Here is a 25,895-nt window from a genome sequence, read left to right as displayed (position 1 = left end):
CGGAATGCAAATACACCATGGTCTGGTATCCGAGCACACGAGTAGTTATTTTTCCCCTTAATCACTTCTTGATGAGACTTTTAGACTTAATGCTGAGGATATGCTGGCAAATCATGTTTCAGTGTCCTAGAGGAAAAGTTGACTTGTGCAGTGGTCTGGTCTTTGTAGGAGCCTCCTAGCAAGTGTCCTACCCACCTTAATATTCTTCTTAATTCCCATCTCCACTCCATCAGAGTCCTTCATGCTGCTGAGTTAGGACTGATATATTTTCTTTGCCTAAAAAATGAGCTACTGTGTTTAAAAAGAGTGTCATGTTGGTCTGTGAATTGATTTTATTTTATTTTTTCCTGGTGCTGGCAAACTAGTGCTGTGTTTTATTCTGTTTTCCTTTAACCTCTTTCTTTAATTATGCCTCCCGTTACAGCATGTTCCAACGCCATATGCTTCTACTGAGGTGATTTTTATTAGCAGCAGTTGCCTGGATTAGTTGTTTTTGTTTTCTGCTTCCTCTGATTTTTTTCTTTTCTTCTTTTTTTTTTTTTTTTTTTTTTTTTTTTTGTTTGAATGGATTTGTTGTGTTTGAACACTTTAGAATCATATATCACCCTATATTTAACAGTTTTATTGAAGTCCTTGCACCTAGCCTTGCAATTTCATTTGCCCGTTCCTAAAGAATCCATAGATGGTGATTACTGAGGTGTATCTGGTTTTCAGTGCATTAAGATCTTTGGACTTGCTTCTGTTTTCATGCTCTGTGCCTCACAGGCATCTTGGATTTCCCAGGCTGGAAAATGAGAAGGATAATTCCATTTGGAGACTGTTGAAAGTTGCCTGTAGGACACGCTGACGTCAGATTCTCTGTGCAAGTGTTACGGGATCCCTAAATGAAATTTTCATTTCATTGTTTAAAAGACACGATGATGCTGTAGAAAAATCTAAAACCGTGTTTTGACTTATTTTTTCATCCCAGTAGAGTATTTCTCCAAGTCTTCATCCAGCCTCTGTGCTGTGCTATGTGCTTTGAAAGCTGCAGCAATTCCTCTTCCCAGGACTGCCCCCCTCCAGGTGACCCTTCCAGGCACCATGTCCTTTTGCCCAGAAAGAGGCTTGTGCTCGCACAGCTGCCTTGCTGAACTCTGTCAGTGTAAAAGGAAACAATTTCTCTGCTACCTGTCAGGATTTTGCAAGTACAAAAGAGGCAGAAACATATGGCTGGGTTAAGAAACGTGAACGGGATGTGAGTATTACCTCCACCTCACCCCAACATGCCCTTTGGATGTGTGGAGTACAGCTAGGAGTGGGTGAGATGTGAATGATGGCAAGAGCCAGACTGACTCAATTTGGTGACTTTAAATAGGCCATGAGGTTTCCATTGGGGGCTTTGTTCATGGCATGTTGAAGTCCTTTCAGGTTCGTAAGCAGCGTTTCCCCTTCTAATGAGGTGAGCGAATCTAGATGGTCTCCAGTTTCACTGCAGAACTGTAGAGCAGGCATAAGCAGGTAAGAAAATGAAGCCAGCAGAAAAAGTGTATCTGAAAAACAATTGTGATTTTACATGGTGGTTCTTCCACTACTTCTCTTAAAAATAAAAATTTGAAGCTCAGCAGATGGCCACATATGCTGCTGAGGCTTTAAAGATGGAGGCTGAAGGTGCTCCAAACCTTAGAAAGCAGTTACAAATCCCATTAAATTCAGGTGGCTGTTTTCAGAGGGAGGCTGGAGGGCTTTGGGCAAGGAAGGTTTTTGAAGCACACGCAACATCAAATCTCTAGCAATGGTGTTTTCCTTTTTCCTCCTCCAGGGGCTAGGACTGAATCATACAGATTAAAATTTTAGGATTTGATTTTAAAATGTACAGTTTTCGAATCACCAGACGTGAGAAAGCAAGGGCTGTCATTCAGAACACTAGAAGTTATGCAGTGGGAGGGATGCTATTGCTTCAACAACTGCCTGCCCCGGGACCTTTCTCTTTTGGAGTGCCACTGGAGAGGCTTGTTCAACTCTAATGTTTTTTGTCATTGTCAAGCCAACTTTTAGTCTTTCACAGAACAGAGAAGGAAAGCCTAGCTCACATTTTAAAGAGCATTTGAAACCTATAGCTGCCTCAAGCTGTAGCTTCCTGTGCTGTGTGGTAGTGTCTGATAATGAAAGATGAAAGCTTTCTATTTTGGTCCTGTGAATGTGGCTCGTGTTTCGTGTTTGTGGGCCAGATTGGTTGATTTTTGTGTGTTCCTTTTCAGTGCATTCTTTTATCTTGGGAAAAGGGGAAGGAGGGAATAGCAACTTCATTGAGATGCTAAATTTAAAGTGTTTAGAAAAAAAATGTGTGTGTGTATTCAGGGTCTTTCCAGCATTTCAGACTCAAGGCACCTGAAAAGGCTGATTTATGACTCAGCACATGAAGCTGAAAGGAGGGTGTCCGGGCACCAGAAGCCCCCTTGCTCTTCTCCCCAGCAAATCTATCACAGGTTGCAAATCTGTGCACCCTGTGACACACAAAGACAATCTTTCTCCGTTTGTCATTTGAAGCATACGCTGCAGATATAGCTGTCAGTGGAGTGTTTCGATCTTGACACGCTTTAAAATACACTTTTAAAGCACACCCAAAATCAATTGCATATTTTTAAATTTTATCTGCCTCGTATAGTGAAGAGCTTGACACAATACAATATTTTTTATTTTCATAAAAGCAGTTTCTAAGATGAGATACAGCAGATTTGTGCTTTTTTTTTTTCCAGCCATGCAAAGTACAGAGATAATGTTCAATGGGAAAGGGTGAGTGTGGAAAGAGGAAATAGAGGAAGACTCATCATATTCTGCCTCTTGGGTGTTGCATTTTCTTCTGTAGATTTACTAGGAAACTTGATGGTCCGAACTGTAGCTATCCAAGTACTTCTCTTGTACAAGCATAAAACCACAATGTGGTTTGTATTTTATTTTTCTAAGACTTTTTTCGTTGGGTTGTACTCCCACCTCGCTTTGCTCTCAGATGTTACAATTCCCACATTCTTTTCTAAGTTGGTCGATACCTTCATAAAAAGCATCTCTGCACTAGCGTTGTGGACTGAAATACTGTATCTCATGGTTTGCTCCTTCTCTAGGAATATTCCTGTGGAGACAGAAGCCGTGTACTTGTGTGTCCAGTGGTTTAGAGCAGATGCTCTTGTTCTCCAGGAGGCTGTAGCCCAGGATGAGATTCTGGCTGCAAACCCAATCCAAGAAGCTTTACTGCTCAGGTTGCCCTCTCCCTGTTCACAACTATCCCCTTCCAGACAACTTTTTGACATTTTATATGATGAGCTCCCAGCTTAGGAAGGTGAGAACAGTAGAAACGACAATGGTAAAGCTTTGTACAAGAGCTGACTTCATGTTTGTTCTGAAATGTGAGCTCCGTGTTTGGTTTTACCTGGTTATGAAAATACAAGGTTCTTATATCTTCCTATCGATCCACACTTACAAAATAGCATAAAGGGCATCTTACAGGTTTTTCTTTTGATCTTCCGTGTTGTAATTTGAGGTACTGTATTCAGAAAAAAACATACAAAAGTGCAGTTTATTCAGAAACAAAGTGATGAAAAGGAATAGATGCTTGAGAGCTGTGTTTGGAGTATACTTGTAGGGAGTTGCTGCTGTGCTCTCTCTGTGCTCTGAGACTAACAGCCTCTTGCCGCTACAAGACCTTTGCACACCGGTTCCCCACCACTCCCCAGCACTTTAGGAAATTAATGTACCCTGGCATTATGTACACTTAACTGGCATCGTGATAAGTGAAAGAGGTCACGCTGAAGCCCGAGCGGAAGCAGACTACGGCTGGTGTGCACGATACAAAGCAGGCGTCACTCGGTGAGCCCCAGTCTGCAGCTGGGTGTGCGTGCTGGCCGTGCTGGCCCAGCGAGATAAAATCACAGGAGGGTGACTAAGAAGCCTGGCTAAACATTTACGGAATCTGGTTAAGCTGTGGCAGATTGATCATTTACGAAAATAATTGGCTGTTATGTCTGCTCTGCTTGTTTAACGTGAGACAGGGAATTGTTACGCTGTGCGCTGCGGGCTGGTTTTGTACAGCTTGGTACCTGCTACTTTCCCACGTGCACAAACTTTTTCAGCACTGCTGGAACTAAATATTTTTCCCTTTAAATTAAATATGTCCACAGCTAAACAAAATCCCTAGGTGAGCCAGGTATCCTGGTACCCATGGGATTGCTGGAAGGTGGCCAGCGGGGCTCGCTGACTGAGGATGAGAGTGGGAAAGCAGCAGATTTTAAGCCTAGCAATGGGAAATGCTGAATCCTGGTGGTAGTTGGCTATGCACAGCCAGAAGCACTTTGGGAGCAGAGTCTGAGCTCCATAAAACAGCTGGTGACATGTCTGTAGTTGAAAGATGGTTTTGGCTTACAACCCACAGCACCATTCAATGAGTTACAGAGCAAACTGCAATTATTTTTTTTGCATTTTGTTTGGTAGGTGGCTCTTTTTCAATGGTGTTTGGGATAAATGGTGCTCTTCCCTTTTTCCTGTCTCCCTCCCCTCTAACAATATAGTGCAGTTATTTCTCTGCAGGCTTACTGCTTTCCCTTGGCTTTCTTCCCTTTCTCCTGCTTGCTGCTTGGAGCTGAGTCAGTAACTGGTATCGCCTTCTTCAGAGCAGAGCAAGGAAAGGAGGTGATCCAATGGCATCTTACAAACTTGGGCATCAGCAAAGTCCCGCACTGCATCGGTGGGGTATTTCCCCTGTTAAAAGGGGTTTTACACAGGGGGGAAGAGCTCTGTCAGAGTCAAGTTCGGCTGCAAGAAGGGCTGGGTAAAACCCCAGAGGAGTCCTTATTAGCCAATGCCTGTTTGTTAATGGTCCCATCTTCATGACAAATTGGAGTTGTGGAGGGAGATACAGCTACAGGAATTGGCTGGGAATTACTCTAAGTGGAAACACCCCCAATCATTAATGAATTGGCAATGTAAAGTCTTTATTAAAGAAAGCATCCTTTTTTTTTTTATTATTCTGAGAGGCAATAATAATGAGCAGCAGTAGTTCTAATATTGGTTACAGTGTCTAAATGAAAGCAAAATAAACGTTTGCAGCAGTAAATTACTGCTTTTATTTATTTATTTATTAGTGGCACCACTAATACTGTTTCGGTATTGCAAACCTCTGCTGCTGTCTAGATGTATGCCTGCTGAACTGAGGGGGAAATCACAGCAGCTCAGCAAAACTGAATGCATGAAAGAACTGAAATGTGTACTTAATGTAAAAACATTGAAGCACGCCCAGAGGAAGAGCTGGTGTGCTGCCTGGAGTAATGCTCACCTCTTTGTAAGAAGGAGATTGCATTGCTGGAAGATTTTTCTGGAATTCTTTGTGTTTTTGAGATAAATTTTTGCTTTCTGTAAAGCAACGATGGTGGAAAGCAATGAGCTGAAACTTTCTGCTGATAACTTTTAATAATTTGCAGAAGAACTTTATTTAATATCCTTGCTGAGCAAATTTAATTATTGCTGATGAAAATTGGGGGTTTAATACATATGTGACCTAAGGCAAACAATTTTGAAACAAGCCCATTCCTGAACTTTTCAGTTTTAGCAGATGCCTCGTTTCAGACAAAACTTCACTTACCCATGACTCATGGCCACCAACCAGAAGTATTTTGTTGTTCCTAAGGGTAAAAAGCAATCTCTTTTGTTTTTTGGGCAGTGATTCATGGCTGAAAAGCATGCCATTAGTGCTTCTAAAGGTAAATGGGATGCTGTCATTCTGTGGATGGAGTTTTTTTTTTGTGTGTGTAGGGATGGCCTCTGGTTTGGATTCTCAAGCTGCTCTTCGTGTGGTTTCTCCTGTTTTGGGGTCACCAAGATTCAACGGTGTGGGGGCTCTCACAGCTGGTTCAGAGACTGTGATGGGAAGATGTAGTCGATAGTTGGCATCTGTTTGGCACATCTCCCTCGTGGGGAGCATCAGGGCAACAGGCATCAACTAAGCAAATGGGCAGAATTTGCCCAGCTTCTGGAGTGCAAGAATTTCACCGTTCCTGGGTAGCTGGGCAAAAGACTGCAATCCCTCGTGTCTCCTTCCTCAGAGGCATGAATTTGGTTTCGTGAAGGGTGTGGACTGCAGCCGACTTCCCCAGTGGCTCCTCTCATCTGCTGACAGTGTTGTAGACGGAAGATAAATTGCTCGTCATTGCAGTCTGACGGCTGCCTAGGGAGCAGAGCGGGATTAATTCCCAGAGTTATTCCCTGTTTCATCTACCTGCATGGATGCTCACTGCTGAATTTCTAACTCCTTTACAGCAATGAAAAGTAATAAAACAATCCGTCCTGTTCATTTGGCGTACAGTTAACATCTCACATAATACAATTAGTACATTGTTATTTGGATCTACAAGGGAAAAATCTGGATTGTTAAAATAAGCTGGTAATGCATCCCTGTTGTATATGGTGGAGGCCTTGGGGTGTGACTCATGTCATTGCCTTGACCTCCAGCGATGACAACCTTGCAGTTTTCCATCTTTGCTCTTCGGCAGGTGCACTGCCATTCTTATTACCTACCTCTGCGGTTTGTTCGGGGCAATAGCGGATATCAGGCAGTTGTGTATTTTTATTGTGTTTATACAAGGCTCCTCTCTGATGATGAACCTAACTCTGGAGCTGTTTTATTTATTTATTTTTTATTTATTTACTTATTTATTTTAATGCATGTGGCAATGTACAGCTGCTCTGTAATTAAGAACAGGCAGTGAGGCTTGTTTACCTTGCACTGCAGCTCTCAGTTAACTATTCGGGTGTTACTGCACGGATGTGGAGAAGCAGTAGCAAAACAACAGCCTGCACGAAGATAGAAGATAGGTCCCGAAGAGCCTCAGGGGCGGTTAATAGACTGTTCCTGAGCTTTTAGCTGTTAAGTCAGCTCTGGCCAGGTTACAAAACATGTTTTGTCTGGCAGCGGCAAGGTTCAGTGAGCCAAAGGCTTGCGAACAGTTAAAAGGAGCCTTTCTGACTGAGCAGAGCTCAGGCAGCTGGTGGAGAAGAGCCTTGAAGAGGAGGAGGTCAGATCTTCCCTGGGTTTCCAGCACTGGATGTTGATGGTCATTTAGGTAAGGTGGGTTTGCGGTACTTCTTGTTTCAAGGCCGTATTTCTCTCATGTTTGCTTTCTACTGGCAGGATTAAATACTGGGTGGAGGATTTGAATACAGCTGGTAGCTGCCAGGAGGGAGAGGGTGCTGCTGGGGGTGTGCAGCACGGGGCTCCTGACAGTCAGGGCCCTACATCCCCTGTGTCAACATCCTATGTGCTGCTTTATGGACGTATCAAAAGGAACCCCTGGAGGATGTTGTGTATTAAAATGTCTGGTTTTAGGTTGCAATGTATTCGCAATTTTTGCCGAAGAGGAGAGTCAGCTGTTGGTTTTGCTGGGTGGGAGTCTGTTTATTTGGGACTTTGAAAGGGAAAATTCTTTCATAAAGTGAAGCCTCGTTGCTGCATACAGCTCTGGGAGAGATGCTGTGTGTTTTCAGACTGCTCTCATCGGAAAGCAGTATAGCTGCAGCACTGCTAAATGCTGGGACTCACCTAAGATACTCTTACTACATTCTCTGTAAGATTTTATGCACTCAAGCACGTTACCTTTTATGGAAAGAGCATTAGCCAATTTTATTTTAGTAATGCAAGGAGTTGCTAAGTATACCTGACAAATGGACTGCTACCTGTGTTGTTGCGAAAAATATCGTAAGAAAAACTCGATTATGTTTTCAGCTTACTTAGTACCAAAGAAGTTCTGAACAAAAATGTACATTTTTTTATTTTCACCCTCCACTGTGTGCTTTTCTGTTAATGTACCTCTATGAGAAAAAAGAAATCTGAAAAATGCCTTGGTTTTACTTTCCCTCTATCTGGTTATTACTATCAATACTTTAGAAGTAAGAGGACTACCAGGCTGTATGCTTTCATGTTTTCCCTTTCTATTTCACCATTTGAATATATAATTTATACTTCTTGTATTAGAAAAGTTTTTACTTCTTAGTCTCAGTGGAAACAAAGTCGTCTTCCATGATGCTGTCAAAGGTACTATATACATGACCATTGCAAGCAAAGCAAACTGTGTGTGAGCACAGTCAAACATTTTTCTGATTAAAAGCATCATTTTTTTTTTTCTTTAAACAGTATGAACCTTTTAGAAAACTGCTTTAAGTGTAAATGTACTTGTCTTGGCCGAAGTGATAGCCTAAATGGAAACTAAAAGCACACTTCAGAAACCACTTGTGTATTGGGAACTGTCAGGAGTGCCAGCGTTACAACCGACTTGACCAAGATGACATGCTTTAGGTATGTTAGGGCATATGAACTAGGCATGCTACCAGGTTAATTAGCCCAAGCTTGAAGGTTATTTTACAGTTAACTCCTTTCTTTTCTTCAGTCTTCTTGAATTTGCTTTTCAATTCTGTGAATTAGCATCAATACACATGGAAGGACATTTTCTTTGGATCCCGCACTAAATTATTCTGAACGATGTAGAAGCTGACACTGAGAGGAGTTGAATGTCTCCCCATCTATGCTGTTAATAGGCTTTTCACAGTATATTTTTGCACCTATTTGAAGAAGTGATATTAGCCTTCCAATTACTGTCCAATCTCTTTGATTATGCCGATGAGCAGTTATGCAACATGTCTGAGTAGCTTCCTTTCTCTGAAGAGCGGGCAAGGGCTGACAGGACAAGTGTTCACTCCTGCATTCAAATTAACTCTCGAATTGAAATTCAGAGCTCAGGCTGTGGATCCTCTGGGCAGGTACCCGGTAAATTAGGAGAAGAGGCTGCTAGCTCTTACAGAATGAATGTGATATGGTAGCACAGCATCAGCAGAGCTGAGTTGCACTCTGGTGCTTCTGAAACATGGAGTGTAAATTCATACAGCGTTTTCATCTTCCATCCATTGTAGGAAGGGGTGACTTTTTGTTTTCTTTTTAAGGTTAATCAGCCCAAATGGTACTGACTGTTGTAGCGGTTGAACAAATATCTGAACCCTTCTGTGTGGGCTCGTTCCTGTGCTTCTCAGTGCACTCATGACCTGCTGTTCCAGCTTTCCAGCCTCTGCTACTCCTTCCGGGACCTCCACGGCTCCTCTACTGCAGCCCTTTGGACGTGGAAGAGCTTTGCCAGACTTATCGGCAGAGACATCTCCAAATGAGCCTTCTGTGTCTGTTGCAGCACTTGGGGATGAGCTTCCAGATGATAATTACCAGAGTGGAGGGCTGCCAGGGCTTGGTCTATGTACCTAAATCACAGCATGACTCAAAGTCATCCAGCTGTGGTATATTGCTGGCTTATCTAGATGTGCAATTGCATCACCCTCTCTCTTCTGCAGTAAAAATACCCACCTCATATTTGTCCCTTATAAAAAAAAAAAAAAAAAAAAAAAAAAGTCCATTTTCTTTATGGGTTTGTCCTCTTGATGACAACATGTAGAAAAGCAAAAGGGTGGCAATTAAAATAGTTGGATTTGTCCAGCTCCTTAGTGAGGACCTTCCCTCCAATACTAAGTGGCCAAGCTCTGGATGATCTAATTGTGCTAATTTTTGGAAATTTCCACTGCTGTTTGTCATCTTCCCCTTTGGCAGAGGCTGCTGCTTTGCTACCAGGGTGGGTGACGCTGACTTGGGCATCCATACTTGCATTGGGCGCTATCATTGGGAACTGCCACAGCAGTTCACAGTGCACTGTTATGCCACAATTAATCTGGATTAATTGCAATCCTAAATGCAGATATTTAACTCTCATGGAGACCCAATTTGGTGTGCATATATGTGATAGCTCCTGCTTAGATGAGTGGACCTTTGTAGGTGGCTGGGTGGTGGTAGCATTGCTGGTACTGGAGCAAAGTGGAAGGATTTGCCCTTTTAGGGTTAGCCCTGTGGTTACACCGGGTGAGCTGTATTATGAAACTGCATGGTAAGGCTGCATATTGGCATGTGAACTTCTAATTAACTCCTGCACTTTCTTTAATGCTTCATGTGTGACCTAGAAGATGGATGTTGAGGCTTATTTAGTGTTCCTTGTGCTTCAAACAGTTTTATGTATTAATACGAGGTATGAATTTAGCTGTGGTCTTCAACCATCTACAATGAAATACTCCTTTTGCTACTGAAAAGGACTATGTTTCTAACATGAATCAGTTCAAAGGGTCAAAACGTTCTCCAGTTAAAGTGACCTGGAAATAAACATTTCCATTATTTTTTTTTTGTTGTCGCTATTTTTCATTCATTTTTCCCCCACAGAGATGTTCTTTTGTTTTGTTTGTTGGTTTTGTTGGTTTTAGAAGCTTCCTGGCTTTTCTGTAAGAATTATTTAGTGTCCCAGATCTGCCAATTATGAGCTTCTCAAGCTAGGGGCATAGGAACAAGGGGGCGAACCTCCAGGCATAAACCTGGTGCAAATAGCACTGAAACAGCTGCAGACAAAAGGGCAGGCTGTGCATTTGAAAACACTAGATCTGAGTGCACTGGGATTGAAATGTAGGCATATGAAAGGTGACAAATTTAGCCCAGAGTAAACTTGCCTTTGGGAGAGAGCTGAGTCTCTAGGACATGTCATGTGTTCACAGCTTTTAAATCAGGACAGGCTGACTTAGCACAGATTAACCCTTTTGAGAACCCACTTACTCAGTGTCTCTAACCCATATTATGATTTGGTTTCTCTGGTCATGTGATCTGTTTTCATTTGGCAGAAAAAACAAAACAAACCAAAACAAACACACAAACAAACAAAAAACCTGAATGAAATATTGAAGGCTTGGTGTGTTTCTCCTTCATTTCCAAGTCTGTTTTGGTCCAGTTGAAAATATGCCTCTGAAGTGTATCCTGGACCTGTGGAGTTCACAGTCACATCTATTCACGGTATAGATATAACTTGTTATGCATAACAAGTAAAAATCCTGGTATTGGGCATCTTTTCTTCAAAGGGTTATGCCTACCTGCTTCTGGCATCTGCATTTTTAAATTTGGGCCTTAATCACGTTTATATTATATATTTTATGATCACGACAGTGTACACTAAGTTTGAGGTAAAAAGCCAGTTTTATTTATTCTTCTAAGTACATTGGGTAGTGCTCTAGCTTGATCAAAATAACATCCCCTGGAGCTTCCTTGCTCAGCGTGAAGTAGATGTAAGTAGAGTGTCCCATTGGTTCCTTCTCCCTTACCTCTACTTTAAGAAAAATTTGTAGCTGGGGGCAGAAGATCTCTTAATTTATTTTCTAACAAATGTCCAACGGGAAATAGTGGCCCTTTCAGAATTACTAGAAACTCTGCAATGTGATGGAGTTTTGAAAGTCAAAATGCCTCTGCAGACATGTTGACATGGGTACTTTCTTCTTGTCTTCATTTCTTGTCTTGTCTTGCATTTTCTGTGTAAGAAATACTAGGATTAAGAAAGGGACATCTCTATCCAGTCCATGCAAGAAAATAAAAAATGGTGGTGTAGACAAATTGAGTGATCACAGCACCCCAACCTAGAAGAAACAGAAGGTAGAACAAGGCAGTGGGGTTTTTGCTTCCATGTTTCCAGTGGTGTAGAAGGTCTTGGGGTTGTATTTTACGGACATCACTGGTGGTCCTATCTGAATAACGGCATTAATAGTCAGGTAACACAAGAGTTCTTGTGTGGGTAGAGTTCAAATCTTCATCATATCTGGTGCTATGCTGGGTACAATTTTCTGCAAACCAGTTAATGAGACCATGGATTGTCCATAGACTTTGGATCTTCCATTCACAGTGCATTTGGAAGCTGATCTGTGTAATTCAAAGGCTTTTTACATTTTTTTTTTTTTATTGAAGTTCTATTTTTATTTGGGCAATATTTCTGTCTTGATGGAAAGATCAAACCTCAACAAAAAGAAAATAAAACATGCTTAGAATTTTAGACAAAAGATCTTGAGAAGACATAAAAAATAAGTGGTTTGAGAAGTCATAACTTACATATATTAATCAGTAATTTAAACAGCTTGAATGAATTATCAATTTCTTTCTGACTTGTGTGAGAAGATGAGCAAAATTGACTGAATCAAGTTTGTTAAGTACTTGGTGGATGATTTATAAATCCAGCAATAGCTGATCAATGGTATTGAGAATTTTGTTAGGCTAAGGATGATAGTCACATTAGAAGCAAATTTAGCTAAATTGGTGTGTATGTTAGTACCATTCTTTATAACTGCTGTAAACTTGAGCTTGCAATTGCAAGCATTGGTCTTGAAAGTGAAGATGGATTGTTTGTAAATCAAACTATAGCTTTACTCATGAGGTCTTGTTCTACCTAAACTAAGTATAAAAATCGCACCTGAAGATAAAATATGACAGGAAAAGGTATCAGTAGCAACTGGATGGCCTCCATACTAAAAACTGAATGTTTGCAGTAGTTGGTCTGAAGGGAAAGCATTTCCACGTTATTGTGGAATATTGTTACCAACATTTAGTTTTGGTCTTGCAGTTAAAATAAACAAACAAATAAATAAATAAATCATTCACCAGCATTAAGAATCAAAGAAACCTCAACTTGGAAGAGAAAAAAATAAGGGGGGGGGGGGGGGAATAATAGCAATACTTAAGATAGTTAAGATAGGGCCAACCGTGTCCTGTGGTGCATCAAGCACGGCATCACTAGTAGGTCAAGGGAGGTGATTGTCCTGCTCTACTCTGCGCTGGTGCGGCCTCACCTCGAGTACTGTGTGCAGTTCTGGGCACCACAGTATAAAAAGGACATGAAACTGTTGGAAAGTGTCCAGAGGAGGGCTACGAAGATGGTGAAAGGCCTGGAGGGGAAGACGTACGAAGAACGGCTGAGGTCACTGGGCCTGTTCAGCCTGGAGAAGAGGAGGCTGAGGGGAGACCTCATCACAGTCTACAACTTCCTCGTAAGGGGGTGTTGAGAGGCAGGAGACCTTTTCTCCATTAACACCAGTGACAGGACCCGCGGGAACAGGGTTAAGCTGAGGCAGGGGAAATTTAGGCTTGACATCAGGAGGGGGTTCTTCACAGAGAGGGTGGTTGCACACTGGAACAGGCTCCCCAGGGAAGTGGTCACTGCACCGAGCCTGTCTGAATTTAAGAAGAGATTGGACTGTGCACTTAGTCACATGGTCTGAACTTTTGGGTAGACCTGTGCGGTGTCAAGAGTTGGACTTGATGATCCTTAAGGGTCCCTTCCAACTCAGGATATTCTATGATTCTATTCTATGATTCTATGATAGTTCAAATGATTCTTGTCTGGTTTTCTCTCACTTGCATTGGCTTTGAAGCCGTGATGATAACATGCTGGGGTTAAAGTTGTGTTCAAAGGTTCTCTATAGCGGGCTGATGGCCTTTGTGGTTTTCTTGTTGTTTCATTTTGTGTTTTTTATCCCAGCGGTTCAGTTAACTGCGTATCTCAGGAACAAAGTAAAGACACATATGATGTATGTAAACGTCCCATGTCAGAGTTGAAAAAGTAAGGCATTGAAAAAAACACATGAAAAGTTTTGTCTATCGAGTGTTGAATTTCATGTGAACACTTCCCAGCTTTATTAAAAGCAATACATCTCCCGCAGTAGGAGAGACAGCATTTGTAGCCATACTATTGAACAGGCAGCAAAACAGTCCTAGCAATCGTGTGCTTAAAGTTTTATAGATCCTGGCTTCTTGGAGTTTTGTCTGTATGAATTCACTGTTTTCATCATTAGTGGAGCTGTGTCAATAGCAGGAGTGTGTTGTTTGGAAAAACAAGCCTAGAAAGGGCAGGCTATAAACTGTCAGGATGCCTTGTCACTTGCATTGCCATCTTCCAGGAAGCCATAAGTTTCCTAGCTTGTATTTCAAAAAACAGGATGACTTCAAGCAGGGCAGAGCATGCTCTCACCTAGAAGACCATGGGAGGCAGTTTCTAGACGGTTAGCTCATACAGAGCACCATGTTCCTGTGGCTTCACTGCTGGTGGTAGTCGAGCTGGCTCATTCAGACAGCCTAGGCCTGTTGGGATCACCGACTTGCCCACAGATGAGGCTGGCCTGTGGTTGTGCTGGGCCCGTCCTGTGGCACTGGTGGCATGTGAGGTCTAGGCTGGGGGGAGCTGCTCCCACCTCAGCTGGGCTCAGCAACCTCAGCACAAACCCTGCTGCTGAGCCAGGCAGGTCCTGACCCTCACCTCTTTTCCATGGCCTTGTGTCAGCTTTTCAGTTACATCTTTTGAATCTGTGCTGTCTAACCAGGGTTGATTTTAGGGTGCATGCAGGAGCGATCTCTTGAGATTAGCATCAGACATGCAGGAAGCAAGCTGGGAAGGATCTAGTTCTCCTTACACTTCTGTTGCTTGTACTGACAGGGTGAGTCTGTGGTTTAAGGCTGCCGTAGTGAGGTAACCTTTTAAAATTAAATAGCTCTCTTGTTCAAGACTCTTGTGCCACGGTTTTGAAATGAACAATGATTAAGAAGCATCAAGCGTGTGGTTCATGGCTTATAGAACCAAAACTTCTCACCCACAGAAGTGACCCGAGAGACAGTTTGACTTAGAAGACCTTTGCATCTAAGTCTTTTGCAGATTTTATTGGAAGAAAGCTGTGGGTTTTTTTATGATTTATTTTTATTTTTATATTTTTATTTCAGAGGCAAGGGTAGTTTACAAAGCATTAGTGTCCTCTGTATAGCTAGCAGAGCTGGCTCAGGTGATTTTTTGGGGTAACAAGCATAATACCTTCTACTTGACTCCTAAGGTCAAAGAGCAGAATTATTTGTCAATTTTGCATTTGATGTACTGTAATTTTAAAGTTTTAGAGTGGTTTCTGCCACTTTTGGAAGTTTAATCTCCATTTGGCCATTATAAGTCGATGTTCTTCCAAAATAAATAGGGGTATTTTGTTATTACATGCAAGAATCTGTGTGAATAAAACACTGGTAACATGTGTGACACGTTTAAGAAAAATCCTTACAAAAGTAGAAAACAATAAAATATCTTTTATATGGGGCGGGAGCATACTCATTTTTAATAATAAACAGCATTAGATAATTGACATATATGGTTTTTAAAAAAAGTATATATAATAATAACCCTCTAACAACAGTTACTTCATGGTTTTTGCCCAGTCTGTGCAGTGAATGCTTCTCAGGCAGACAGGGCAGTGTATCTGTGGGGACTGGGGTGAAACCCTGTAAGCATTTTTTGCAGGACGTTGGAGGCAAAATTGCTGTTCTGGAATGTGGCAATTCCTGAATTTCCGTCTAGCTGGAAGACAAAGGCAATCAGCTGTGTCACTGCCTGAATCTGTAAAGCTGGCCTAGCCTCCAGGCTTCCTGCTTGCAGATTTCTCAACTATTATGTGCAGAGAGCAAGCAGGTGGAGGGAGTACAAACTGGGATTCATCTAACTGGTGCAGAATTTCATAAGAAAGAAACTTCTGTATGACAGCGTGCCTGTATGACCCGGTTGGACCTATGTGGGGGCAGTGGGGCTATTGCACATACCTGATTTTTATGACTGCTGTGGCTGTAAGGGTGGTGGGTTTGCCAAAGGAGCTTTTGTGTTTCCCCCAGGAAGCACCAGTTACTAACTGGTCAAGCTGCTGGGTGAGTGCGGTCAGCACTGGTTCAGCCAGCAGAGGATGTCTCAGCCATCTTCGGTTCACAGGGGTTCAAAATAAGGCACCAGAGCTGTGGGAAAGCTGTTTTGTGAGGGGATGGCAATGGGCAGTGAAATGGACGGGATCCCGCTAGTTCTGCTTTCCTGTGGAAGGAGAGGGAATAGTTCCTTCTCTTCCCACTTCTGGAAGGCACATTTAAGCTCTAAAATAAATGATCTCTTTAGCAGAGGCGAAATGGGACACCCTAGGAATAAACTAAGAGTAAAATGATTTTCTTATAAGATGTGAAACAGTTTAACAAAAATCCAGGTTTGGGGGTTGGGAGTATCGTGGTGGCTTTTAAGGCTTTTAAACGACCAAGCGTCTGGTTCCAGCACTAAGCACCATTCCTCCCTTGAGAGACTGAAAGTCTTAAGATGCCGATATAAAAAGAGATGAAGATTTGCAGCATACCTCAGATGATTAAGGATGGAGTGGCTGTCATAGTCATCTTAGTGCCGACGTGTACTTTGTATTATACAGATGGAAAAAGTGTTCTGTGGAGAAGCAAAAGCAGGAAAAGGAAATCAGAGTGCACCTGAGGACTGCACTGAAGCTGCTGAAGTGATGTAGAGGGGCAGATCTTCTGTAACCCCCTCTGGAGATGCTCAGGAAGAGGGTGTTGTCTTGCACCCTCAGCACTGGCTGCTTTAGGAAAGAGCTGTCTTGGCTTGGAGGTTTTCATAGCTCTCCAACCATTGGTTTGGTTTTGTATTTCAGTTTGCCTGGGACATGGGATTGGGGGGAGAGAGAGAATTTAATTCTACAAATTTATTAAACAGACATCTTTTACTGTCCCTTAATTCTTGCTGTTATCCAAGACTAAGGTTGTTGAGACTGCGGTTTATGGCACTGTGTATTGAGGAAAATTGTTTTACCGTGCTTGTTTGTTTTACTTTGGGGAAGTGTGGCTTATGGTCTAAACAGAACATAGTTTACAATCTAAAATACATTTTAATATTAAGTGGAGCTAAGTGCACTTCACTAATTGAATCTTCTTATAATTGTTGATAACTAAAAGCCAAGTGCAAAGGGTTATGGAAGAGTTCCTTATAAAATGCTTGCATTGTGGATCAAATTGCAATTCTCCTGTCTCTGAAGTTTTTGTTTTGCTTTCTGATCTTTAACATTTTTCATAGGGATTGTGTATAGCATGCTTACAAAGAGAGCAACCCTCTCTCCAAAGAACCCCGTTTGCAAAATATGTAATATGGCATTTCTGCAAGATGAAATTAAAGAAGATAAGAATAAAAGTACTGCAGAAGCAAAATCTATTTCCAGCTGCCTCTGCATAGAAACAGCATCCTATGCAGCCCACCAAACTGCTTCCAGTCTTATCTGCTGCCCATTAACCCAGAAAGAAGCTCATGATGAGAAGAAGGGTGTACAGACATATGTTCAGTCCCTTATATCTTCAGAGGCTTAAACCAAAAGCAGGTGCTCAAAAGTGCACAAGGAAACTTGCTGTCAATGCCAGGGATAGGTAGTGTTAGGGTTTTTCTGAAGAGAGCAGGGTCTTCTGAGTTACAAGTCACCTGAATGTTTTTGACCTACTATTTAAAATTAGTACTGGGGGTTTGGATGTTGTGAAAGGATAATATGTGGGAAATGCGTTCTGGTACACAGTGCTTTGTAAGGTGAACCTGAGCAGTGAATCTGTATTGTGTCTCTGTATAGAGGTGAGCAAAAGTGGAAAAATATCTAAACTAAACATGTATTCTCACTAATGTGCTACTGAGCTATTTATGTGTAACAGACGCAGAAGGAAACCCCCTTTCGGATTATATGGCTCACTGGTAAGTTAAAAAGTAACGTGTGTTATTCCCCCCTTCTCTGTGCCAGCCATGGAGCAAAATGCTGCAGCTCTCTGTTTCCTGTTTTTGTGGCTCAGAGCAGGCTGTGTGTTGAGAGGAACAGCAGGGAAGTTTTGCAGTCTGTAGGGGTTGCCTTGGCTCCAGCACTTGGTATTGGGCATCACTCACAACGTGGTGAAAATTCGTGTCATGACTGCATGACCAGCTCTGCGGTTAGTGAAAAAGGTAGGATACAATACCAAAGTCTCGAGTACAAGTCAGGGTTCCAGTCTGCACCACTAGTGACCACATCCCAAGCTGCTTCACTGACCCTGGCTACCCTTGGGGTGCTCCTGTTGCTGCCATTGCTGGAATCTGGCCAAAGGTATGAGCCTGTCTCAGCATCTTCTGGGATCTCACCTGTACCAGGGTAGCGAGGTCAGTTACGCACTGCAGACAGGGTTATACGTAGTATATGAATGTGTATGTTTCTTTGTTCTTCGTGTGTTAAAGAAGCACCCTTTACAAATCATTCTCGAAGCTAGGATGCTGCCTAAAGGTGATAATAGTAGAGTTCTTAGCTCATAGAGCTGTATGAGAAGGTACTGAAAAAAATGTTGTGGTCATCAGACCTTGTTTTAAGTTGCTGACAAACCTCCATGCCGCATTGTTTCCTCTCTCAGGCCAGAATTAGCAGCGGTTTATTTCAAGCTTCTCTTTCAAGCTTTGCTACTTATTTTGCCTTTTTGTTTATTTGTATTCAAGCCTCGTTTTGTCAGCTTTAAAATAAGGATGGATTTTTTAACCTCCTCTTCTGAGGAGGGCTTGTTCATTGCTGTCTGTGAAGTAGAAACTCTTCTGGATATTGCAACAGCTCTCCAATAGCTAAGTAAGCATTTCTATTTAAATAGGTCTACTATAACTTAGCCTGAAAGGTAAATTTAAACGAAGCACTCCATTGTGCCATCTTGTGGTGTTCCCTGTCTTGTTCTGTAAATTAATTTGAAACATGCTTCACTTCTCCTGAAACGCAGTGGATTTGTTACCAGCTGTTCTGACATCTGACCCCGCTATTTTTCTGTAAAAACCCATTTCAACTAACAATTGTTCTCCATACCATCCTTTGCTGTCCAGAAAACATGGACAGAAGGAAAACTGGTGGGCCATAACAGAACAGCTCTGAGTTTTTAATGCAGTGCTGCAGTAGTGAAGAGCAGTGAAGGTTTGTGCCCTGTACAGAGTGCCTGAGGTTTCCTTACCAAGGGGTATGCGAAACTACACCTGGGGTGTGTTTCGCATAGGTATTTGGGCAGCTACAAAGGCATCAATGATGTAGACAAACCTGTGAGTATGTTCAACACAGCTGAGGTGGACTGAGGGAGGGAGAAATTGTGGTGTTTGCAAGTGAATGCTAAGAGGTAAATGTCATGAACGCATGCTCCAGATTTTCCCCAGCTCAGGAAGACCTCTTTAGTGCTGCTGGATAAATGAATATGTCCTTGGAACGAGAGCAAATAAGGTTTTCTGATGTCTTTATCCCAGATGACACTTTAAAAGTAGCCAAACCCAAACGATGGCAGCCAAATTTGGGCTTGGAGGACTGCGGGTCAAGGTGGTGCTGCCATCAGCCCTTGGGGCAGCCTCGAGCTGAGCTGCTCTGCTGGAGCCAGAGGAACAGAGGAGAACCCATCGTGGGCACAGGGAAAACATCCCTGAAGTAACGCACGTGTTCCTGCAGAGCCTAAACTAACCAGCCCTCCAAAAAGGCCTTCAGGATGTCAGCTAGCCTCTTTGTACAGGGAGACACTGTGCTTTTAGCAGAAATTGCCTTGGTCGAAACTCGCTCAAATCTCTCTCAAATCCCTCTGACACAGTGCTGGAAAGGGCCTTTTATCTGATCGAACTCCGGTCACTTCGGGATGGAGGCATTTACAAAGCCAGACATGCAGCACAGGAAATGAACAGGCCATCCTGGAGGGACCGAAAGAGACTGGATGGCCTAACACATATTGATTCATCCATATATTAACAAAACAAAACGTATATTAGTGCTGCTGCTTTACTTCATGTTATTATGTATGCATTAGGTATTGAACCAGTGGTAGTAATGGAGAGCTTCTGATAGAAATCATAGAACAGCTAGTAAGCATGGACTGGAAAAATAATCACAACTGGGATAATTATAATAATGAATAATGACAAAAACAGGGATGGTGTAGCTGTGAAGTACATAGAAAAGATCGACTGTCTTCTGGACTTCAAGGAATTCTCTAAATGGGATATTTCTAAATAAGAAAGCCTGTCACAAATGCTTCTTTCATGAAGTAAATTGTGATGGAAGAGGCTGAAGCAGTTTGAGGCTGAAAGAATGGCAAATGTTAGGGGGAAAAGGAACTGAAGGCATCAGAGAGTGTATTTTAAAATGGAAAACTGCAACATTTCATCAGAAAATTAGAAAGGTTTTTTTTAGGTGTCTGTCAATCAGTTTTCAGCAAGAGAAAAGAAATTGGCTTTTATTTATGTATTTATTTATTTATTCATAAACATTTCAGCAAAGGGCAGTTTCCAGCCATGGGGTGAATGGGGTGAGCATCATGTACCTTCCTGTGGCTAGCAAAGTGCTGGGGTTGTTTCATGTTATTTTATTTCATCACAAAACCGTGTGTATGATCACGGTGTACATCATCATTGAGTTTTCCAGAACTCTTTATTCCAAGGCATTTTGAGTAGGGTAGTGGTTTTTAAAAGATTTGTTTCATTTGCTTGAGAATTTGAAACCACTTTAAATATAGATGAGATTGCTGGAGTTGCTGTGGTCTGTCTGGCAAAACAGATGCATTAGAGCAACTAATGACCTTCCCGAGACTGATGGACAGGTAGTCTGCTGGGTTAACCCAGTGCAGCCCTGGTAATTAAACTTACAGTGCCAAAATATGGCTAGAATTTGTCAATAAATCGCAAGATGCATCTGTGTATTTGTTCTCTTGAGTCTCACTGAGAATCTGTGCTCAAATTGTATTTACTGAAGCAAATTATTTTTTCTGGTAAATAAAAGATGACCTTGTAGGCCATGAATCTCTGCAGAAATAACTTGCAGGGTATGTTTTTGGTGAATGTTTCCAAATTAATTTTCAATTTTTAGCTTATTTCACATACATTTAAGAGGTGGAGTGTCACAGAGTTGAGAATGATAAAAACATTAAGAAATTGTCAACTTTGGGGGTATCTGCGTGTGAGTAGGAGTCATTTAATGTTCAAATAATAATCCTGCTTTGTGCTTAAAAAAAGGCAGAGTAGGAAGACAGACTGAAGCAACTGCACACTAAATATACTTCTCCTTTATCATCCCTTTCACGCAGCAGCAGCCTGGGTGTGCTTGCTTGCTTCGATCCCTGTCACAGCAGTCACTTGCAAGTCTTTGGGCATACAGGTGTGTTAAAGCATGAGTCTTTACACCGCATGTGTTTATATTTTGACAGGATCTTTTAACTTTATTAATGATTGAATACCATTTGTGACCAAATGATGTGGTTATGGAGGAATGGGGTCGCAGCTTGGTGATCTGAACACGTGAATGTTTCTTTATCTGAAGGAAAAGGAGGTTAAACACCGTGCCTGGCCCGTGCTTCTGGCACAGCCTAAGCCAGGGCATGCTTTGTGCTGCTGATGGATAAGTGTTTTTCTGTGTGACTGGTTTTTGATGTGACTTTGACCGAGACGCTGTTTTTCTTGTAATTAAGGTGCCTCAAGTGCCAAATAAGCATAATGGTAGCAGAATCCTCTTAGTAAAATGCTTGAGAACTGCTGGAGAGTAGCTAGGGGCTACCTTTTGCTTTTTATTTTCTTTATGGGAAGAAATTAAAAACTCCAGGAAATCTAGAATCTAGCTATTCATAAAACTCAACACCGCTGGAAACCTTGGAAAGCCCTGGACAATTATGCAATTAAGCACACACTCATTATTCATGTTAGAGGAATGCACGGAGACCTGGGACTTCGCTCGCAAAATAACTCTGTGCTTCAACAGGGAGATGAACGGTGAGTGTGAAAACACCTCCGGTGCCTCTGCGTTTGGCATCAGCATCGCATTTCACAGGGTGGGAAGAGGGGGTGATGCATTCTTGTAAGAGTCCACAATATGTGTTGTGTTGCTCTTGCAAGCAGTATCGTTATTGCAGAGCCCTACTCACAGGGAAAGGGGCAAGCTGGGATCTATTTGTTTATGTGCTGCAACTGGATCAAGGAGAAAGAGGGCACCAAAAACTGGTAATGTTTCTCAGCTTATCAGAAGAACCTCGAGTGGCTTTGGGGTAGAGACTGCTATGTTTCCAAACATGAACAAACATGTTGATGTTAAAATGCAGATGTTGCATAAAACTGTGAAAAAAAGATGGATTAAAGAGAAAGCAGTGAACTAATGGTGATCCTGTCAAAGGTCAGTATGCATATTCATGGATTTTAGCAGCTGAAATTGTGATAAATGCCAGGCCTCCTCTTGGCCAATTCTACCGTTTTTGAAAGAAGCCTGGTCCTGCTGTTGTCAAAATGGGACGTTAATTTTGCAGTAATCGTTGACCTTGTCTTTGACTGACCTCGGGTAAAAATCAAACTCTTTCATGTACTTGCTTCTGACAGTCCCAACTGCGGAAACTGTAGAAATCTCAGTGTTACTGGATGAAAGGGCTCAGGCTGCTTTTGTACTGCTTTATTGCTCAAGAATTGTTTGTGGGATGAATAAGGGGCATCATCCTACAACAGTTCTCTGTATGTAAATACGTTTTCTTAAGGCAAATAGGTGCTTGGCTTTGGCAGGATCACTCTGGGAGTCTCTGTGCATCCAACACATGGGGATGCACTGACTTATGCTCTGTTGGAACATCCTTTTCCAATATAACCATGTTACAGCCTTCTGGTTACCTGGTTTGCATTTACCTTTGCTACTTGGGCTGATCACGTTTATAGTAATCATGTTAAAGGGAGCCTTTGTAAGCAGCACTATCCAACATAATGGTGTGACTGAGGGTTTAATCCTTCCCAGAGATACCCAGGAGCGTTGCATGCAAATACTGTGGGCAGCTGCCCTTAGGAAGGGCAGTGAAAGAGTGGAAGGAATCCAGGTTTTATTCTGTGAGACCCTTCCCTGTCCTTTGTATGCAGGATTGTAGAAGGAGTGCTTGTAATCATGCATCTTGAAAGTGAGCAGGACAGAATTTTTCTCTCCCAAAAGTGAGTGCAAGGGGACAAGGCTGATCTGTCTGGTAGAGTCAGGGTGTTTCAGCACCCTGGGTTGCAGCAGAGGTGTGCCAGACAGCAAAATGGGACTTCAGGTGATGGATGGGTGTTAAAAGGAGGTAAGATAATGTTTCTCTTCAACAGCAGCGTAGCCCTAACTCAGTGATAACTGGAGCACTGTCTCTGTTCACTTCAGCTCTGAGAGATTCTGCTAACATCAAGCATGACTATGTGTTGGTGTTCATGCTCTTAGGTTTTAGCAAGATATGATATGTTACTGTAAAAATAGGATACTGGGTCCTAGATGTAAAATCCACCAGGAGCCAATGTGAATGATACAAAGCACCCAGGCTCCCTTGCTTCCCTTCAGGTTTCATGCTGCTTTTCACACCAGCACCACCGACCCGTCCCTGCTGCACTGCTCCTGCCATGCTGCCGCCCTGCTGTCATCTCCTGGCACCATTTCCTGCTGTAATGCAGGTTGGCTGAGATACAGAGGTTCAAATCCAAACTTTAAAGTGTCTAAAGCATGTTAGGAGCTGGGTGCTGAGTGGGATATGTGTTGTGTTAACCTCCATGTATGGAGAGAAATGGTTATCTAGCATGACTGGATATAGGGGGTCCCAGCTCTGTGGAAATCTCTGCATGTGCTGCAGGATTTTGATCTTCTGCATGTTTGAATCTAGTTTTGAAAACTGGGATCTTTTATTTTTTTTTGGCTGGAGAAATGTAGGCAACAATAACTAATTCCATAGGTGGGTAAATCAGAAGCCGTGCTGTGGTTTTGCAAAGTGATTCATTGCTCTTGCAAGGCTTTAGATCTGTGAGTGGAAATTGAAGTGGTACTTCTATATATCATTATATTTCGATTGGCAATAACTTTGAAAATATTTCAGTCTCATTGTGTTTTCTCCCCTGAGTCACTGTTCTCACTAATCTAATCACGTTTTTCCATTGTCCTTGCCAGAGAAGAAATGCAGTTGGTGTCACTGAGAAATCTTTGCATTGTTATTCTGGATACACTCTGTGTATCCAAAGGAAAATATTTGCATATAGTCTCTTATATTACTACCATCATATTTATGTTGCATATTTTGGTCACATTTAAGTGCACCGCGGTTCCTGAGAGGACTTCTTACCCTTGCTTCTTTTTAAAGTGTCACTAAGATTGCTATTAGATGTCCTCGAGAGATCGATTAAATACATTTCTTCTAGTTTGATGCTACTATACTAACTAGTTGGTAGATGACCAGATTGCAGCAGTCTATTTGCTCAGCTGTACTGGATCGGAGCCCAGTTTTGCTTCCTTCAGTGTATGACAGCAAAGGGAATCGTCGCTAACGCCACTCGAGGCTTTTTCCCTCTGGTTTCAGGATTTTCCTAGAAGAGATTCTTTAATAATATTACTGATAAATGAAGTATTTCTTACAATTACTATATTTTTTTTTTCCTAACAGATTTTGGCATCATGTCGGGCATTTCTTTTAACATCTCGGATTCCCACCAAGGTAAAGCTACCATGTTTCTACAACTATTGTGTATTTTTAGATATAAATGTAAGTTGCATAAACTTAGCATATTGTAGTTACACTTGTGCATATGTTTAAGAATATCATAAGGAATGTTGTTAAGGTGTATGGTGTTAAATCTGTTAGATGCTTCCATTTATGTCTGTCCTAAATGAGTTGTCAGTTTACACGAGCTCTTTTAGAGAAAATTTAACTTCTAGAAATGCAGGTGGCTGAAGTATTAGGCTGGAAACATCAACGTGATGAAGTGAGATATGAGTCTGATGACCTTTGTCGTGCTGCAGTTTCAAACAAGCTGACTGGCATTATGTGCTGTAGAGTTTCTAATGTCAAATAGGGATATAGTTGATTTGGAGACAGAAATTATGTTGAGTTTTACTAAATTCCCCTGTTTTCCGATGATTTCTGTGGAGATTGCAGTTCATTTTGAAATGCGTCTTTATAACTATCCTTACCAAAGCCACTGAATTATTATTATTCCCAGAAGAATTTGTAATGATTGTTGTAGCAGTGAAAGAAAATTTCCACGTGAACGAAAATGACTGATGTGGAAGATCATCTCTTGTCCAGATTGGAATTGGTGAATGTGAATTTGACACACATTCTATATTGTGTTTCACATGTATATATGGGTGTGTTACACACGTGTGCCTAAGTATGTGTATACGTAGATATGCTTTATAGAAATACTTGGATCAATAGATTGAAAGATTGATGTAAGATTTTTAATTATGGTCACTGCTATATGTGACTGCCCTTACATATAATTTGAAGATTCTGACTGACAGATCAGATACCTCCAGCTTGAATTTCTGCTGAAGTTTATTTCCCATTGTTGATCACCCTGTCCATGTGACACGGATGTCTGTTGGGTTTTGGGTTGTAGTGGTTTACAGCCTGGTTTTCAGACAGAATTTGGTGACTGGTTGCATGGAAACAGTCAGCTGATGAACAACTCAGGTGTCAGTGCAATGGCAGAATGACAGACAGATGTTGGTGGCGACCTTCTTAAATAACCCATAGCAAAGCCATTGTAATTCAGCACAAAGCCTTTGAAGATATGGACTTGGTATGCTAAGAAATAGCTGTGCTTCCAGTTTAGCATCACAGGTGCCTCTCAAAATACCTTTTTTATTTTTTATTTTTTATTTTTTATTTTTTATTTTTTATTTTTTTTAATGGAGTTACTTAGTTGAAGAACTTCATTCTGTTTTCATGGAAAATCTAGAATATGTGCTAACAAAATTGTGACTTCAGTGATTACAAATGGAAGAAAGATGATCAGAGGAAACCATTCATGATCCTATGTCAAAATTCAACAAGTATATCTTGATAATTACTAGGATGGTTGAAAATACGTTTCTTTTGTAGAAAGACTAACCAAACTCACTGAAGTTTATGAATTCTGTTGTATTTTCAGAAGAAGCTCAGCAGCTTTCTGAGCCTGAGAGCTTCCTTACAACTAGCACACAGTCACTTCTAGCAAGACAGCAGAGAACATACAGCAAAGATGTTTTATTCCTCCAGGGCGCTCTCACAAAGTTGAGTGCACTCAGAGACGGTGGTTTTGGAGTGACTCTTACTACTACATCTGATTGCAAGCTTCACCTTTCTTTAAACACCGCTGTCGAGCCCTCCCTATAATCTACTAAGCAAGAATGAAAGTTTAAAGGGATAAAGGTTGTCTAAGTGAAATATCCACTTAATGAATATC

The 25,895-nt window shown here is 41.7% G+C and overlaps 1 protein-coding gene across 8 annotated transcripts in view; it reads left to right on the top strand.

Annotated features, from left to right (window-relative positions):
• The window catches only part of CARMIL1 (capping protein regulator and myosin 1 linker 1), a 189,244-nt gene that overhangs the window by 50,593 nt on the left and 112,756 nt on the right, over positions 1–25,895 (top strand). For 7 of the 8 annotated variants that reach the window (XM_084507999.1, XM_084508001.1, XM_084508000.1 and 4 more), the window contains one exon: positions 24,110–24,160. In XM_084507999.1, coding sequence (XP_084364125.1) covers positions 24,110–24,160 — 51 coding nt within the window. Of the gene's footprint in view, positions 1–7,026; positions 7,089–24,109; positions 24,161–25,895 lie in introns of those variants that run through there. The other variant, XM_084508006.1, reaches the window with a different exon arrangement.

Source organism: Aythya ferina, assembly GCF_964211825.1.
Source record: "Aythya ferina genome assembly, chromosome: 2".
Taxonomy (NCBI): Eukaryota; Metazoa; Chordata; class Aves; order Anseriformes; family Anatidae; genus Aythya; species Aythya ferina.
This window is presented reverse-complemented; position numbering and strand designations above follow the sequence as displayed.